The sequence below is a fragment of the Erythrolamprus reginae genome, chromosome 11, assembly GCF_031021105.1.
Source record: "Erythrolamprus reginae isolate rEryReg1 chromosome 11, rEryReg1.hap1, whole genome shotgun sequence".
In the NCBI taxonomy this organism is placed as follows: domain Eukaryota; kingdom Metazoa; phylum Chordata; class Lepidosauria; order Squamata; family Dipsadidae; genus Erythrolamprus; species Erythrolamprus reginae.
Window position 1 is genome coordinate 33,372,225 of NC_091960.1, and position 17,237 is coordinate 33,389,461.

A 17,237-nucleotide genomic window follows, 5' to 3' on the forward strand; every position below is an offset into this window, starting at 1 on the left:
TTGGCACATTACGTGCAATCCCAAGTATATCTCCTCCTTGAGCATGTGAAATGTCATTCCCTTTAATACTGTGTTTTTGTTCCTTTCCCCCTCAGAACGATTTGATCATCATTGTCCTTGGGTAGGCAACTGTGTGGGGAAGCGGAACTATCGATTCTTCTATGCCTTCATCCTCTCTCTCTCCTTCCTAACAGCCTTCATCTTTGCTTGTGTCATCACCCACCTTGCTCTGCGTAAGTATAGTTGAATGTCACAGAGTTTTAGGGAAGTGTGAGGAAGTTCACTGTATTTTAAGTCACAACTTTTTTTTTTTATAAAAGTTTTAATAAGATATTGACAAAATTGAACGGGTCCAAAGACGGGCTACAAGAATGGTGGAAGGTCTTAAGTATAAAACGTATCAGGAAAGACTTCATGAACTCAATCTGTATAGTCTGGAGGACAGAAGGGAAAGGGGGGACATGATTGAAACATTTAAATATGTTAAAGGGTTAAATAAGGTTCAGGAGGGAAGTGTTTTTAATAGGAAAGTGAACACAAGAACAAGGGGACACAATCTGAAGTTAGTTGGGGGAAAGATCAAAAGCAACGTGAGGAAATATTATTTCACTGAAAGAGTAGTAGATCCTTGGAACAAACTTCCAGCAGACGTGGTTGGTAAATCCACAGTAACTGAATTTAAACATGCCTGGGATAAACATAGATCCATTGTAAGACCTGTATACTGCACGAGTCAAAAAGAGGGCGGGTAAAATATTTACTGACCCCTCACATCCTGGACACAAATTGTTTCAACTCCTACCCTCAAAACGTCGCTACAGAGCACTGCACAGCAAGACAACTAGACACAAGAACAGTTTTTTCCCGAACGCCATCACTCTACTAAACAAATAATTCCCTCAAAACTGTCAGACTTTCTACTAAATCTGCACTTCTATTCTACTAATTTTTCTCATCATTCCTATCACCCATTTCCTCCCATGTTGACTGTATGACTGTAACCTGTTGCGTATATCCTAAGATTTTTATTAATATTGCTTCTTCATTGCTTATTTGACCCCTATGACAATCATTAAGTGTTGTACCATATGATCCTTGACAAATGTATATTTTATTTTATGTACGCTGAGAGCATATGCACCAAGACAAATTCCTTGTGTGTCCAATCACACTTGGCCAATAAAAATTCTATTCTATTCTATTCTAAATACAGGAAATAGTATAAGGGCAGACTAGATGGACCATGAGGTCTTTTTCTGCCGTCAATCTTCTATGTTTCTATGTTTTTTATTTTTTCAAAACAATCTTCACATACATTTCAACATATACACCATAAATCATTTCAAAGTTTACATAATTACACATTGCTATCCAATAAACATTTAACAGACATTCTATTCTTGCACACCCTTTATGATCTTTTTACCTATCTGTTTTTCCAATATTTCTTATCCCTCCCTTTCCTCTGCCCCCTTCTCTTTCCCCTATCTTCTTTCCCCTTTAAGTCACAATTGAAGAAAGAATTATATAGAATAGATGTGCATGAACTCTCATGCCAAACCAGTGGCGAATTGCTGCCGGTTCAGACCGGTTATTTAGAACAGTGTTTCCCAACCGGTGTGCCGCGGCACACTAGTGTGCCGCGAGACATCGTCAGGTGTGCTGCGGCGAGAGGCAGCGGAGGAGAGTGGGCGGATCGGGCGGGCAATGGGGCAGGGCGGAGAAGCCAGGGGCGCGTTTGGCCAGAGGCACCTACTGCCGCACCTCCCTGCCCCTGCCTCCCCACGGTGCCTCCGGCCAAACGCGCCCCTGGCTTCTCCGCCCTGCCCCATTGCCCGCCCGATCCGCCCACTCTCCTCCTCCGCCGCCTCCTGCCTTGGGGCGAGCAATCCGGGAGTCCGGGACTGTGTGGCTTTGCGCCATGAAGAGAAAACGGCCGACTTTTCCCTGCTGCCGTTTTCTCTTCATGGCGCAAAGCCACACAGTCCCGGACTCCCGGATTGCTCGCTTCTCCGGTCAGCAAAGCCATCTGCCCAGGAAAGCGCCGCGCTGGCCGGAGAAGCGAGCGATCCGGGAGTCCGGGACTGTGTGGCTTTGCGCCATGAAGAGAAAACGGCAGCAGGGAAAAGTCGGCCGTTTTCTCTTCATGGCGCAAAGCCACACAGTCCCGGACTCCCGGATCGCTCGCTTCTCCGGTCAGCAAAGCCATCTGCCCAGGAAAGCGCCGCGCTGGCCGGAGAAGCAAGCGATCCGGGAGTCCGGGACTGTGTGGCTTTCGGCCGGGCTAACGGGAGGCGGCGTGAGGCCGGGCGCTGGGGACGTCTGGGAGGGCGAGGAGGCTGATGGCTGCTGCGCACTCCACTCTCTCTCCGGCTCTCTCTCGCTCTTTCTTTTTCTCTCTGTTGCTGGCGTGGTGAACGAGAGAGAAAGAGAGAGAAAGAAAAAGGAGGGGAGAGAGAATGAGAGAAAGAAAGCAAGAGAAAGAGAGGGAAAGAAAGCAAGAGAGAGAGAGAAAGAAAGGGGGGAAGGAGGGAGAGGGAAAGACATAGAGGGAGGGAAGGAGGGAGAGAGAAAGAGAGCAAAAAAGAGGAAGAAAGAAAGAAAGAGGGATGGAGAGAAAGAAGGGAAGGAAGGAAGAGAGAGAAAGAGGGAGGGAGAAATAGAGTGAAATGGAGGAAGAGATATTTTTTTTGTCCAAACTTTTCTTTAGCCCTCCCCCGCTCCCCCCTCAGTGTTCCCCAGAATTTTGAAAACATGAATAATGTGCCGCGGCTCAAAAAAGGTTGGGAAACACTGATTTAGAACCAGTAGTGGAAATTTGGCGCTGCTCACCAAACTGGCAGCAATGATGGGCAGTCTGCGCTCCCAACCGGTTCTCCGGTTGCCCCAGATTGCAAAAACCCCCTCTGTGGATGCGCAATGGCTTCTAAGCATGCTCAGAGGGTTAACATGCACTTCCGTCGAGATGCAAACCGGTAGGGAAGGTAAGTAGAACCCTACCCATGTTTCAAATCTACATTGGCCCCTTCTAGCCCTCAGATACAAACCTAGGAGACTTCTGAAAAACTGTCAAATAGTATTTTTAATGGCGGCATATATAGAGTAGAATAGAATAGAATAGAATTTTTATTGGCCAAGTGTGATTGGACACACAAGGAATTTGTCTTGGTGCATATGCTCTCAGCGTGCATAAAATAAAATATACATTTGTCAAGAATCATATGGTACAACACTTAATGATTGTCCTAGGGGTCAAATAAGCAATGAAGAAGCAATATTAATAAAAATCTTAGGATATAAACAACAAGTTACAGTCATACAGTCAACATGGGAGGAAATGGGTGATAGGAATGATGAGAAAAACTAGTAGAATAGAAGTGCAGATTTAGTAGAAAGTCTGACAGTGTTGAGGGAATTATTTGTTTAGTAGAGTGATGGCGTTCGGAAAAAAACTTCTTGTGTCTAGTTGTCTTGGTGTGCAGTGCTCTGTAGCGACATTTTGAGGGTAGGAGTTGAAACAATTTGTGTCCAGGATGTGAGGGGTCAGTAAATATTTTCCCCGCCCTCTTTTTGACTCGTGCAGTATACAGGTGGAAAGTACTAATAATATCCACAGTAAATAAATTGAAAAATGAATGTGGGTTATACAGTAGCCAAACAAAGGTGTTGATATAAACATTTGTTAAAAAAAATTGCATAGATTGGTTAATGTACTAAATTTGACCAGTCCTATATACTAACCCTTTCCCAATCTAAGCATGATGGATTACAATATCTTTAATTCACAAAATCAGTTCCAAGAGGGAGTTACTTGTATGGCTCAAAACCTCTTTTCTATCTGAGATATTGGGGTTTAATCTTCTGTATGTTTTTGTAGCTATAGGAGTAAAATAGGAAAACGAAGGAGTATCAGATATGGTTCACCGCCTTGAGTTAATTATAACAATAATAAGGGCAAGATGAAAAAAAAAATCTAAAAAATATTCCTTTATCTCAATGTTTGCTTTGCAGGCTCCCAGGGAAATGATTTCATCACTGTTTTGAAAACAACACCAGCAAGATATCCTTTCAATATGTGTGTCTTCTTTCTCCCACTTAAACACTCTTGATGGTGTTTTTTGAATGTGTCCAACAAGAATGGATCATAAATGGGAATCTGAGCAGTTCATAGGAGTCTACGGAGAGGGGTGGCACACAAATCTAATAAATAAATAAATAAATTAATAAAATTAAATAAATAAAGTGACAGTCCTAATACATGTAGAGAATGTAAGAAGGCTGACCTAGGGAATGAAGATGACTTTCTGTCAGACCTTTTGTTCCCCTTCCTTTTTGGCAGGTGTTTCGAACTAGCCTAAAACCTGGTATTCATTTGGTCCATGCAACGTGGTGACTCTAAAGCCGTAAAAATAAAAATCCTGTGCCCTCTGTAGAGGTCAGTCTTTGGTGATGATTAGCCGAGGCTGGCCAGTCTCAAATTTAATATCTCAAAGCCAGATGGGGACTTTTTGATTTCCCCAAGGTTTTTTCAATCTGTTTTTTGACATGACTGTAGCTGTGCTGTCGTTGCACTGTTTCACTCTGTGACTGTCATTTGCTTTATTGCTCATGGTTTAGCTTTGTCTGTAAATCCGTTTTGAAAATCTTTTAAATAGGATTAAATAGCAAAGTATTAAAACAGCTGGGGACTCTTCATCCTGAAGTGCAGAACACATTTTCCCCTGAATGAATTTATTATATCATTAATTACATTTTTGTGTTTGCTTGTATATCATCTTTCCTTAAAAAATATATGCTGAAGTGGCTCAGATGCATTTTGTGGGTGGTGACTAGGAGTAAAACTTTGGCAGAACTTCAACAAAACGAATGCTCCTCAGTCACAAGTATTATTCCTTAATTCCTAATTTACTCTGTTGGAATTGGTGATTTGTTTTTTTTCAGTCTGGTCTATTTTTGGCCTCTCAGGGTTTCACACTTACTTAATTGCCTCCAATTTGACAACCAATGAGGATGTGAGTAAGAATATTATTTTCAATGAATAGACGTTTAACATTCCAAATAGCTACCATGACAGCCTTAAATCTGTTTCTTGCTTTGTTTTGTTCTAAAGCACAATGATTATAACATTTATCGTTGGTTGAAAGATAGACATTTCTGCATTCCAAAATAAGGAAAAAGAGCCTTTATTTCTAGTGAATAGATTTTTAAAACGTTGTAATTTTTAGATCAGGTGAGCCAACTCATAGCCTCCCATAATGTCTAGAATAGATGGTACAGCCAATGATTGGGAACAGAAAGCCTTTACGTTAATAAATGTTTCAAGATATCTGTGGTGGGAAGGGGCAAATGATACCACAATCCAGTCATTTATGCACCTGTATCTGATATCAGGATACAAATGTGAGTGTGCACGTTTTGTCTTAAGTTTGGTGGGCAGAACAGACACCTATGTCATTAGTTCTGTAACCGGAATTCCTACACATGCATAGGCAAATATATCATGTGGACTAGTTTTATCTGTTGTATACTCGATTTTCTGGACTTTCCCTAACCAATTAATCTCTTTTGTATTGCAGCTCAAGGGGGCATGGTCAAATAAGAGAGGCTCTGAATTTGCCAACCCCTATAGCCATAAAAGTGTCCTAACCAACTGCTGTGCAGTGCTCTGTGGGCCATTTTACCCCAGGTAAGGAGACATGTTCTTGGACGGACTGTGTGTTCAAATGTATGATGGGTGACCCTGCAGCTGCCTCTTATTCCTGTTCTGTGCAGCTATTCATGCAGGTAGAAGAAAGAACAGCAGCCAGTACTTTATGATCATGAGAATGATCCATCATTCACTCAGTGAGAAATATATACATACAGTGGTACCTCGACATACGAGTTTAATTCGTTCCAGACCCGAGCTCGTAAGTAGATCAACTCGTATCTCGAGCGAATTTTCCCCATATGAATTAATGTAAATAATTCTAATTGGTTCCAGCCCTCAAAAAAGTCCCAAAGTTAGCCTCAATTATGAAAAAAGACATGTTTTTAATTAATAAATGTACATGCAACACGTATAAATAAACAATTAAGTAAATAATGAAAAGAGAAATGTACAAAATACAATAAGAAAATGTATAAAACACGGTACAGCAACCTTACCTTGGCGACAGACGAGTGCGGCTGTGTACTGTAGGCTGCGTAAACAACACTTTCTTAAACGATCATAAACGTACAAATGGTGGACGCACTGCGGTCGAACATCCTCGCAAGTTCAATAACACGAGTTCCTTTATCGTGTAAATTAATTATCTCCTGCTTCGTTTCTATGGATATCATCCTCTTCTTCTTCTCAGCGGCCTTTCCACTTGCGGATACTTTTTTGGGACCCGTGATGCACACAAAAAGTTCAGATTTAAACATACACTCGCTCTAAACACTGACACGACCGAGACGAGACTTTGTTTTGTGCACTAACACGTGCGAATGGCCGAGATAACCGGAAGCAAGGGGATTCTGGGTCAGAGAGGCGATGCGCCAACTAGCGGTAGCATCCTGAAGCTCGGCTCGTATCCCGAATTTGAGCTCGGGTGTTGAACAGAAATTCCGCTTGCGTCGCGGCTCGTAACTTGGAATACTCGCATGTGGAGCAGCTCGTATCTAGAGGTACCACTGTATTGTAAAAATGAAAGTTATGAGGCGGAATTTGGTGTCTTAATTGATACCATGGTAGTTCCCTTTGTGTAAAACATTAATGCAATGTATACCTTTATGTAAATTATGGAGTTAGAAAATCAAAACAGAAATAAATGAAAAAGGGGGAAAAAGAGAGCTAAGGAAGTGGAAACGACAGAGCAAGAAATAGAGTTTTAAAACATACACGTTGCCGGGTGAAAATGTTTTCTGCCAGAAACAAGTTCTAAGTTCACTCTCTTTTTCCTTAACTAAAATATATAATTTTCTACAGTTTAATGCCTGCTCTTGAGGCAACTATCTTTGTCAGCTTAATGGTTGTCCTAATCATTGAAATTGGTTAGGCTACAATGTAATGATGTCAGTCTTCATTGGAAAACCCCATTCTGGCAAATGGCTTACATAGACTATATAAAAACAAGCCAATTCTGCCTGTGACGTTACAGTTTAGACAGTAAGAAAGAAAAGGAATGAAGAGACACAACAGAAGCATCATAATAACAGCAGGTGTGGAAAATGTTCTGTTTGGGAGATAGAGTAGTTTGTTTTTCTCCAGATCCCTTTGCTCTGGCTGTTCCTGGAGTTGTTTGGCCATTTCCCAAAGTTTATAATCCCCAGAATGACAAACTGATCCAGAATATTCCAGTATAATCTACCTCTGAAACAAAATATTTTCAACACCCTTATAAAATAGCACAGGTAGTCCTCTACTTACAACCGCAAATGAGCCCAAAAATTCTGTTGCTAAGCAAGACAGCTAAGTGAATCACAGCACTTGGCAAGTTAGCAGCACAGTTGTTACATGAGTCTAGCTTCCCCATTGACCTTGCTTGTCAGAAGTCACAAAAGGCGTGTTTACATGACCCCAGGGCACTACAACCTTCATAAATACATGTTAGTTGCCGAGCGTTCAAATTTTGATCACGTCAGCACAGAGATGCTTCAATGATCAAAACAGTGAAAAGTGATAATAAATAACTTACTTTCAGTGTCATAACTTCAAACAATAACTAAACAAATGATTGTAAAGCAAGGGCTGCCTGTACTTATAGTGACCTGCTGAAATGGAGGCAGTTCAGAAAGATCAGCTATTTGGAACTAATCTGTGAATAGAGCTAATGGAATATCCTATTTCCATCTTGTTCCGCTATAGCTTTTTAAGCAAAATTGATGATACTTCACAACTTATTTATTATTTATTTATTAATCAGATTTGTATGCCGCCCCTCTCCGCAGACTCGGGGAGGCTAACAGCAATAATAATACAATATAAACAAATCTAATATTTAAATTAATTTAAAAAACCCCAATTTAGAAACCAATCATACATACTGACATACCATGCATAAATTTTATAAGCCTAGCGGGAGGGAATTGCAGTGAGGAATTTTCACTTAGCATACAATTTCCTTTAGATCAGATGCAGCATTAAATGTAAATGGCCATCATAAATCCTTGTTTAGTGGCAAGGAGCAATATTAGGCAAAACAAAGGATTATTATTTCAACACTTATTTTGAGATAATACTAAAAATTATATGGAGAATATGTACAAAAATTTGTTGAGTAAGAGATTAGTCATGCTATATTTTGGAAGCATAGTTTAAATGAAGTCTTACGTTTCAGTCTGGCTTTGTTTCCTGGTTGACCTTCATATAATTTATTTCCAGAATTATAATGGGGAATAAGTTATAATATTCTAAATATTCCAATATAATATTGGAATCCTAATCTTGCAAAATTAGTTTAGTATTAAAGTTTAGTTTTATAGTAATGTCAGTAGAATTCTGTACTGTATACAACAAGTGGGTCAGAGTTGAATGATATTCATTTTTTTTGTCTCTTAAATGAGGGATTGAAGATATTTTATTGATTTTTTTTCAAATATTAGTTATTTATTTGTATCGTTACCCAGCTCATAATTTATCATGTTTTCATGAAAAGTGCCATGGGTACTTGATTTTATTTGTTGGTTTTGACAACTATAGTTTTTACTTTAAAAAGTTCAGACCAACAACCAGATCAATCCTTATATGGACCACTTGCCTCTGTACTTCTACATGATTGCATTATGTCAAGTGTCTTGTTTAAGATTGAAAAGCCAGTTGGAATTATTATTATTATTATTATTATTATTATTATTATTATTATTATTATTATTATTTATTGGATTTGTATTGGAATTCTCATCCGATCCCTAATAATGAACTGATGGGGTAATTGAGAGAATTGTTGTTGCTAAATTGTTTTAGCATTATTTCTTATTTGCATAATTAGTCGGTAATCTAACCTTTTCTCCCCCCCCTCTCCCCCCCTGTTTGTCTGAATTGTCTAGTTTAATAGATAGAAGAGGATTTGTCCAGGCAGATGCTGGGACTCCCTCTACTCCTAAGGGTGAAATCCCTTCCTTTGGAACAAAATCTGACGCCAGCATGGTATGAGCCAACACTTTAGCAATGCTGATATACATATCTTAGGTCTACCTCCAGCTGGTGCCTCTCCTACCTTTTACCATTTTTGGGTTCATGGAGTAGAATCTGAAAATTCTTATTCAAACCAGAGGACGCCATCTTCTCTCACATTGATTTTTAATTGGTTTGATTTTTAAAAAACGTTTTGGGATTTAACCGGCTATTGTTCATTGCTGCAATTAAGCCTCTAGGTAGAATCTGCCGTCAACTTGAGGGTTAAAATACTTAGAGCACAGGATGCAGCTGGTTGGGAGATTCATCTTTATGAGAAGTATCTTTTATTGGAGGTTTTGTTGAAAAGATTGGTAGAAAAAGGCATCGTCCTTTTGCATATGGAGCTGATATAACAGAATCACCTCCTAAAGTATTCTGCATAATTTATTTCTTCCAAAAATATTAATGTTACACTCTTTGTCCTGCCATTCTGCCTGACTATTGCAAAGAATAACCGATGCTCCTTAAATTGTAAGAGAAGGACATGAATCATTTGAAGAGCCAGCGCTATCTTGCCTTACCAGCAAATATTGCTTGCTGAGGAAGTTGCCCGAGTGGCTGTTTTGGGTAGAGGGTAGAAGTTCCCTAGAAATGATCATAAGGAAAGTCTTCAGAAGCAGAAAATTGTTTCTCAGTCTGGGAATTGACTCAAGATTGAATCAGGATCAGAACACTAAGCTTCTAGAGGTTATTTATTTAATAGTTAGAACAAAATTAAAGAGATGAGTTGGAAAGTCTTAAATTATGTCATTCCAGATGAGTTGTATTTTACCTGGTGCCTCTGGATAGCTGAGCCACTTTTGAATTGGGTTGGAGATTTGTATCAGAAAGGCATGTGGACTAAAGGCCATTTCAGCCAAACAGAACCTTCATGGTTACAAGCATTATCCAAAGTTGTCATAAGAAGTCCATTCACTTGGATCTCTGATCATTTCTTTAAAGAAGGAGGGATCTTGCTTCCTCATGCTGAATTTCCTTACTGTCCCACAGTTCCCACCCCATGGCATGAGAGAGGCCTTGCCTATAGAGCATCTGGCTGGAGAATTCTGAGAGTTGAAGTCCACAAGTCTTAAAGCTGCCATGTTTGAAGACCTCTTCTGTAGAGGGAAACGAGATACTTGAAATGTGTTTATTAAAGCTGCTGGGAATTTTTGCACAACTTGTATAGGGTTTTTTCCCAGCGATGTTATTTTGTCCTCTAAAAGGATCGTTTTTGCTACTTGTAAACCTGTGCCCAGAAGGTGTTTTTTTAAGTGTTACATCTGTATTTCTTGGATTTTACCAGCCAGTAGGAGGAAATGGGGAACCTGTAGAACTTGCTCATCCAAGGTGTTAGATTTCATTTTTTAAACTGTATTCGAAAATATCTAGAAACTGCCTGGATGGGTTAATCAACTATGCAGCAATAATATTCTTCCCATTGACCTTTGAAAACTGGGGTTTACAAGAAATTGAATAGGATTTTATATTTTCAAGAAAAAAAGAATAAGCACGCACATGTATTATCCATCCTGCTTCGGCAGAGGAACTGAGAAGCACCCTCTTTGTGTAAAAAAGGGGGAAAAATGCAGTCATTGTGTTCAGGAGTTTCCCACCATTCTCACCTTTCTGCCAATATTCACTGTTGTGGGCACTGTTGTGTTTTGAGTAGCTCATCAAATTCAGTCATATTAAACCATTGCTCTGGGCATCTGGCTGATTTTGATAGGAAGATTGAGTTGAGAAGCGAGTTGTCCAAATCCTTTAAACTGAATCATGACCACTGATCTGAAGCGAGGCTGTTCATCTGTTGGTATATTTTTTTCACCCTTCCTAAAATGTTTGACATTACTAGAAGGGATAATGCTGTGCCCCAAAGTTGGAGTACTTCATGAAGAGGAACAAAGTCGATAACGCCTATGACATTTCTTTGTTTTATATTTTGGTTAGTTTTTCTGACAAAGTTGCAAGAATGGGTGGTACATAATCACCCTTTCTGAAGTTTGATTTTAAAATCAGCCGAGCCATTAGACAAGAGGCATTTAGATGTTCTGATGAGGTGCAGAAGTTTCCATAACAGCTTCAGACAGCTACCTGTGGCTGCTGTGATATGTGACATAATTGTATTTATATTCTGATGCGTGCCACACCTCGAAAAGCTCGCAATCTCCAGAAGTAATGCTGATCTGAGGACTCCACTTTCTGATCACGGTAGAGCATAGTTCTCATTCTAGGACCATTACAAAGGTTTTTTTCAATGGTATGCTGGCTGATGTATGGGAGAGTTTTTTAATTCTGTGCCAAGGTGGGAGTATTTTAATAATAGTAGTCTTAAACTTAAAGGTTGAGTCTGCTACAGCATCAGTTCTGCCCCGTAAGATCCCTGGACTCGGTGGAGAAAATATCTGCCTCGGTGGTCTTGATTTCTGTCACCTTACACGTCTCTGAACAGCTGAATTGCCCTTATTCCCAGAGCAGCCACTTCCATGGCTCTCAACTGGTTGGTGCTTTTTTGGAGGCAGCCTTCTCTGTAATCACTTATATGTGAGAAGTTGGCTAACAGAACCCAAATGGATCTAGGAGCTACAGTATGTGCTCAAAATAATGTGCTTTTGATCTGAGAAGGCTGGTTCATAACTTATTTCTTTCAGGAATTTAATCAGAGGGGTGGGGGGAATGAGAAGATAATTCTGGAAGAGTTTTTATTGTTAGGAAAGAAGAGTTGTTCTTATTGAAGAAAAGTTTGTGTTGCTCTCGAAGGCATTACTGTATAACTTGGCGGGGAAAGAAATCGTAAGCAGTGTTCCATTTGTGTGGGAAACACTCTTACGATGACCAACTCTTTTGTAATAAAAATGTTTTTTTTAAAGAGCTAATTGTTTTCACTTTTATGTTTCCGTTTTCCTTATTTGCTAAATTAGTGTTTGAATATTTTCTGAATTTGGGCAATTTCAGGGCTGCTGATTCTGGAACCCAGCAAGCATAGAAATACATGCTGAACATATTCCTTATAATCAGAGGTGGGCTGCTAAGGTGGAACGGTGACGTGTGCTCACTCCCGTGGCTCTGAGTGCTAGCGGAGTCCAGCGCAATAATGCTACTGCATCTGGACAGGTAGAGAAATAGCGCGTGGACACGCAGGTGCACCCGTGGCTGCCCAGGAGCAGTAGCAGAATTCTATCTATCTATCTATCTATCTATCTATCTATCTATCTATCTATCTATCTATCTATCTATCTATCTATCTATCTATTTATTGGATTTGTATGCCGCCCCTCTCCACAGACTCGGGGCGACTAACAACAGCAATAAAACAGTATACAGTGATCCCTCGATTAGCACGGTCTCGATTAGTGCGAAACGCTACAACACGGTTTTTCAAAAAATATTAATTAAAAAATAAGTCCGCGGTTTTTTTTCTACACCACGGTTTTTCCCGCCCGATGACGTCATACGTCATCACCAAACTGACTGGCCATTGCTGGAGGGAAGGAGGGAGGGAAGGAGGGAAGGAAGCCATTGCCATTGCCGCCAGCGCTGCCCCAAGAAAGCCGGTGAGAGGAAGGAAGGAGGGAAGGAAGCCATTGCCATTGCCGCCAGCGCTGCCCAAGAAAGCCGGTGAGAGTGGCGAATCGGGCGGGCGGGGGGTAGCGGCGAGGAGCCCGGAAAAATCACCATTGCCAGCCTCCGAACTTGCGTCGCTCCACCATCTGCGCATGTGCGGCCATGGAAAAAAGGGCGCGCATGTGCAGATGGTGTTTTTACTTCCGCACCACTATAACGCGGAAAATCGATTAGCGCGGGAGGTCTTGGAACGTAACCCCCGCGCTAATCGAGGGATCACTGTATAACAAAATCCAATACTAAAAACAGTTAAAAACCCATTATATAAAAACCAATCATACATACAGACATACCATGCATAAAATTGTAAAGGCCTAGGGGGAAGTGTATCTCAGTTCCCCCATGCCTGGCGGCAGAGGTGGTTTTAAGCAGCTTTTGAAAGGCAAGGAGGGTGGGGGCAATTGTAATCTCTAATTGCGCTGGACTCCGCTAGCACTCAGAGCCACGGGAGCGACCACACGTCACCTTCCGACCTTAGCAGCCCAGCTCTGCTTATAATGAAAGGCAGAGATTAGAAAAAGAGGAATCTGTCCTGTTAATTGAAGTTTTGTTGTATTGCTTCAGAGTTGCTGTAACTAAAGCTAGTCGGAAAGAATGCATTTAACTGCTCTCACACAGCAGCTGTGTGCTATGTCTTGTCTTCTCTCACTTCCCTGTCACCCCTCAACCTGTTCCCCAAACCCAAGCCTGTCACAATACATAATCTCTGGTGTCTTCTTCAGGAGGATGCTTGCCAGGACTTTGCGATATCTTGCACTGCCTGATGGGATAGTCCTTCCCCACAGGATGGGTTAGTACTGCTCTCTGAAGGTTAGCTGGTAAGACTTTTTTCTTCCTCACCACCCATCCAGTGATTCATCTCATTCTCACCACACGAGTGTTCCAAGTCTCTGGTGTCCATGTAGCCCTCAGTCTGAATTGTTCTCAATTGTTATGGGCCAATCAGCCACCCATAGCTTAAACCTCAAGGCGGGTTCTAAGGTTTATAAAGTGCCAAGGAGAATTTGAGGGATAGACAAGGAAGCTGTGGAGCAAGGCCAATAAAACACGATATAAATCACTATGCATCAGGATGAAGAGGTGGACATTGTGAAAGGCCGCACTCAATTTTAGCACAAGAGACATTTGTTGGTTTTGTCATTGGCGAGCCATGATATATATTTGGCTATCGCTATGCTGTAACTCTCTCCAAGAGATCAATTCCTGTAGGTGAGGAAGCACATGCCATCAAATCTGCCTCCTTTCCTTTCTCCTCTTAAGAAAGAACAAAGCTGGAGGACCTTTTTAGTTACTTTACTCATTAAATCTTCTTTCCTTGCCTTACATCTCTTATACTCTTGCATAGAAAAAGCAATTGTCGCTTACTGGTTTTAAGCGAGAGCATCTAAAGGAGAAGAAATTGAGACAACAAGCAATCTGCTGGGCAGTAAAGTTAACTATTTCTCTTTGGTGTCATAAACAAGGGCAAAGCAAAGGAAGAATTCTTGACCTTTAACCACCTGCCTATATTCCCACCTGGAAAAAACAACAACCCCGAAGCACAGTAGAGGTTTCATTCCAAGCATACAGAACTTGGTGCTACATGTTTTCATGTGACCTCAATGTACAGCCAGTCCAGCATGTTTACATATGTCATTGTGCAATTGGAGTAAGTCTAAAGGGTACTGTCATTCATAAGTTCTCGCATATCTTACGGAAGTTGACCATATGCATATCCAAACCTATTAGATCATCCACATCCTATGTGATATAAGAAACCCCATCAACGTCTGGACACGATTTCTTATTTCTAATGTAGTAATGGAATTTATTGTTACAATTGGATGTTATGGGTGGTCCTGAAAAGGTTTGGGAGTATATGTCGTATTTGACATATATCTGAATTTTACTGTTTCATCACAGAAAAAGGTATTTTTTTTGTCTTCCATTCTCTTATGTGTCCATGTAACATTCTTCAGGCGCCTTTTATTTTGTTTTCTTCATCTTCCCCTTTGTTGGATGCATCTAATATTTCCCTTACTGACCGTTTTCTTCATCCAAGTGTTTTGGAGCAAAAGCTCCCTTTTTAAAAAAGACTTATCCAAATTTACCTGTATTGTACTAACTTCCCTTTTCCTGTGCCTTCCTTTTTCTCTAGCTCGCCTGCCAACGCTAGGCCTGTGATGATTCTTCTTTCACTGCTGCTTTCGTTTACTAATCCTCTCTTTTCTCCCTTTTCCCCTCTCCCAATTCCCCCCCCTCCCCACTTCTTGGGGACATCCAGTATGTCCAGGGCACAAAAGATCTTTTGAGGACCCTCTGCGCCTCGTGGCAAAACTCAAGGCGAACCCAAGAGACCCCTCTCAAATATCTGAAAATACAGCCGTTGCCACCACCTGTGCCTCTCAACCCTCCAGGGCTATCTGATTTTTCTATTGCTGCATCACTTTCTTTGTCCCAGCAAAAATAGAGAGATGCCACCATGCACAAGGAAAAAGCTATGCCAAGCCCTCAAGGCTGGAGTGGAGGTGCTCCTGCTTCCCCCTGGGTTTGAAGCTTAAAGCCATACAAATCAATTCATTTGCTGCGGGTGCAATTTGGAGGAGGTTCTTTCGGCCCCTGCGATTCAGATGTCCCTGGGATTAGGGATGTCCCAAGCCTTCAGAATTCTCGGGCGATTACCTAGATTATCTACCTTGTCCTAATCAATGACACCGATCCCAGTCCAGTTCTGTTGTCTAGAATCAGTGTTTCCAAAGCACACTACGCTTGCGCCCAATGTGATGCAGTCGGTCAACATTAGCAACGTTTCAAAAGCAACGCAATGCACTGTGAGCCAGTATTCAGGACTGTGTGCGCGTGCGTTTGTGTGTCCGTACGTGTGTGGCTTGCATGATTCTATAGAAACGTAGGCAAAATGCGGGATAAGGGATCTAGAACTTTCTGGGACTGTATGCTTTTTATTTTGCTTTTTTTCCTAACCCCCCCAAGCGAATTCTAAACATTATTTGGAAGGTAAGCTTGCAAATGTCTATGCAGTTCCTGCTAAAATCTCAGAAGTAAGATGAACCTAGATTTCCAGTGGAGATCTAGCACTCGCCATCTTCACAAAATGAGAATTATGCAACTTTATAAAGTTACGTACAACTTGCCTCCTTTCTATTCTGCAAAATCTAGATGCAAAATTGTATGTGTGTGTTTGTGTGACACGTGTTTCCTTCTGTATTAAGCACAGTACGATTCACAGCTCTGCTGCGTAAGTGTTTGGGTCTGTGGTGCCCTGAACTATCACGAGGGGATAGTTTGGGCTGGATCACCATCAGTTATGTAGACCTCTCCTGCTGAAATTCAAGCTGCTATAGTCAGCAGGGCAAAGATTGTGCAGAGTCTGAATTGAAAACTTTTTAAAAAAACTATAGAGATGAGAAAGGAGTATGTGTACTCCTCTGAGTATAGTTAATTTAGTGTTTATACTGGTAACTGAACTTGAGTTTTAGAAGTGGTTTAGATTTTTTCTCTACCTTTTTCTTCTCTTCCGCTTCTCCTCCCCCCCAACCTATTGATACTAGTGTTTTGTAGTACAGTATTAGGTAACAGTTTCTGATCAGAATTCTTTTCTTGCTTCACCTATTGCACATAATTTCTAGGACGGACAAGACGTCAATCACAGGGGTTTATAAGGAAGGCTTATTCCAGCCTTTCCTAACTTGAAGTCCTCTGCAAAGGTGCTGGACCTCAGCTCTCATCATTCCGTTCCCTCTGCTGCTTGGGAAATAGAGTTGAAAATCTAACACCTTTGTAGGACACAAACTTCCCCAGATTAATTCCCTCTAGACAACAGAACCAAACTTGTTTGACCTCTTTGACCGTATTTTTCTGGGATTTGAAATCCGTTTATGCCTTTCACTTTTGTAACAATAAAACTTTCTCCTATCTTACTCCCTGGCTCTCTGGTTTCTGTATTAAATCCATTGAGACATATTCTCCATATCCATCTACGCATGTCGTTTATTAGTTGAAATGTAATAATGGAATAGATGATTGTATGTCTGTGTCTATGTGGTTTTGAAGGGGCCAGATTCCTGTCATCATCCTAAAAAATAAAATTTATTTTATTTATTTATTTATTTATTAGATTTGTATGCCGCCCCTTTCCGTAGACTTGGGGCGGCTCACAACACAATAAAACAATTCATGACAAATCTAATAATTTACAGTTTAAAATTTAATTAGTTAAGAAAACCCCATTTTTAAACAGACATACCTACAAGCATACCATACGTAAATTATATAGGCCCAGGGGAGACATCTCAATTCCCCCATGCCTGACGACAAAGGTTGGTTTTGAGGAGTTTACGAAAGGCAAGGAGGGTAGGGGCAGTTCCAATCTCTGGGGGGAGCTGGTTCCAGAGGGTCGGGGCCGCCACAGAGAAGGCTCTTCCCCTGGGGCCCACCAACCGACATTGTTTAGTTGACGGGACCCAGAGATTACTATGCACAAGGAGAAAGTGTG

General features: G+C 41.0%; 1 protein-coding gene across 4 annotated transcripts in view; it reads left to right on the plus strand.

Annotated features, from left to right (window-relative positions):
• The window catches only part of ZDHHC18 (zinc finger DHHC-type palmitoyltransferase 18), a 101,100-nt gene that overhangs the window by 11,585 nt on the left and 72,278 nt on the right, over positions 1-17,237 (plus strand). Inside the window, exons 4-9 of one of the 4 annotated variants that reach the window (XM_070764277.1) lie at positions 96-233; positions 4,012-4,060; positions 4,910-5,012; positions 5,577-5,686; positions 9,013-9,112; positions 15,009-16,662. In XM_070764277.1, the coding sequence (XP_070620378.1) occupies positions 96-233; positions 4,012-4,060; positions 4,910-5,012; positions 5,577-5,686; positions 9,013-9,112; positions 15,009-15,194 (686 nt within the window). In that variant the 3' untranslated portion in view covers positions 15,195-16,662. Of the gene's footprint in view, positions 1-95; positions 234-4,011; positions 4,061-4,909; positions 5,013-5,576; positions 5,687-9,012; positions 9,113-10,132; positions 11,993-15,008; positions 16,663-17,237 lie in introns of those variants that run through there. The other 3 variants (XM_070764278.1, XM_070764279.1, XM_070764276.1) reach the window with 3 other exon arrangements.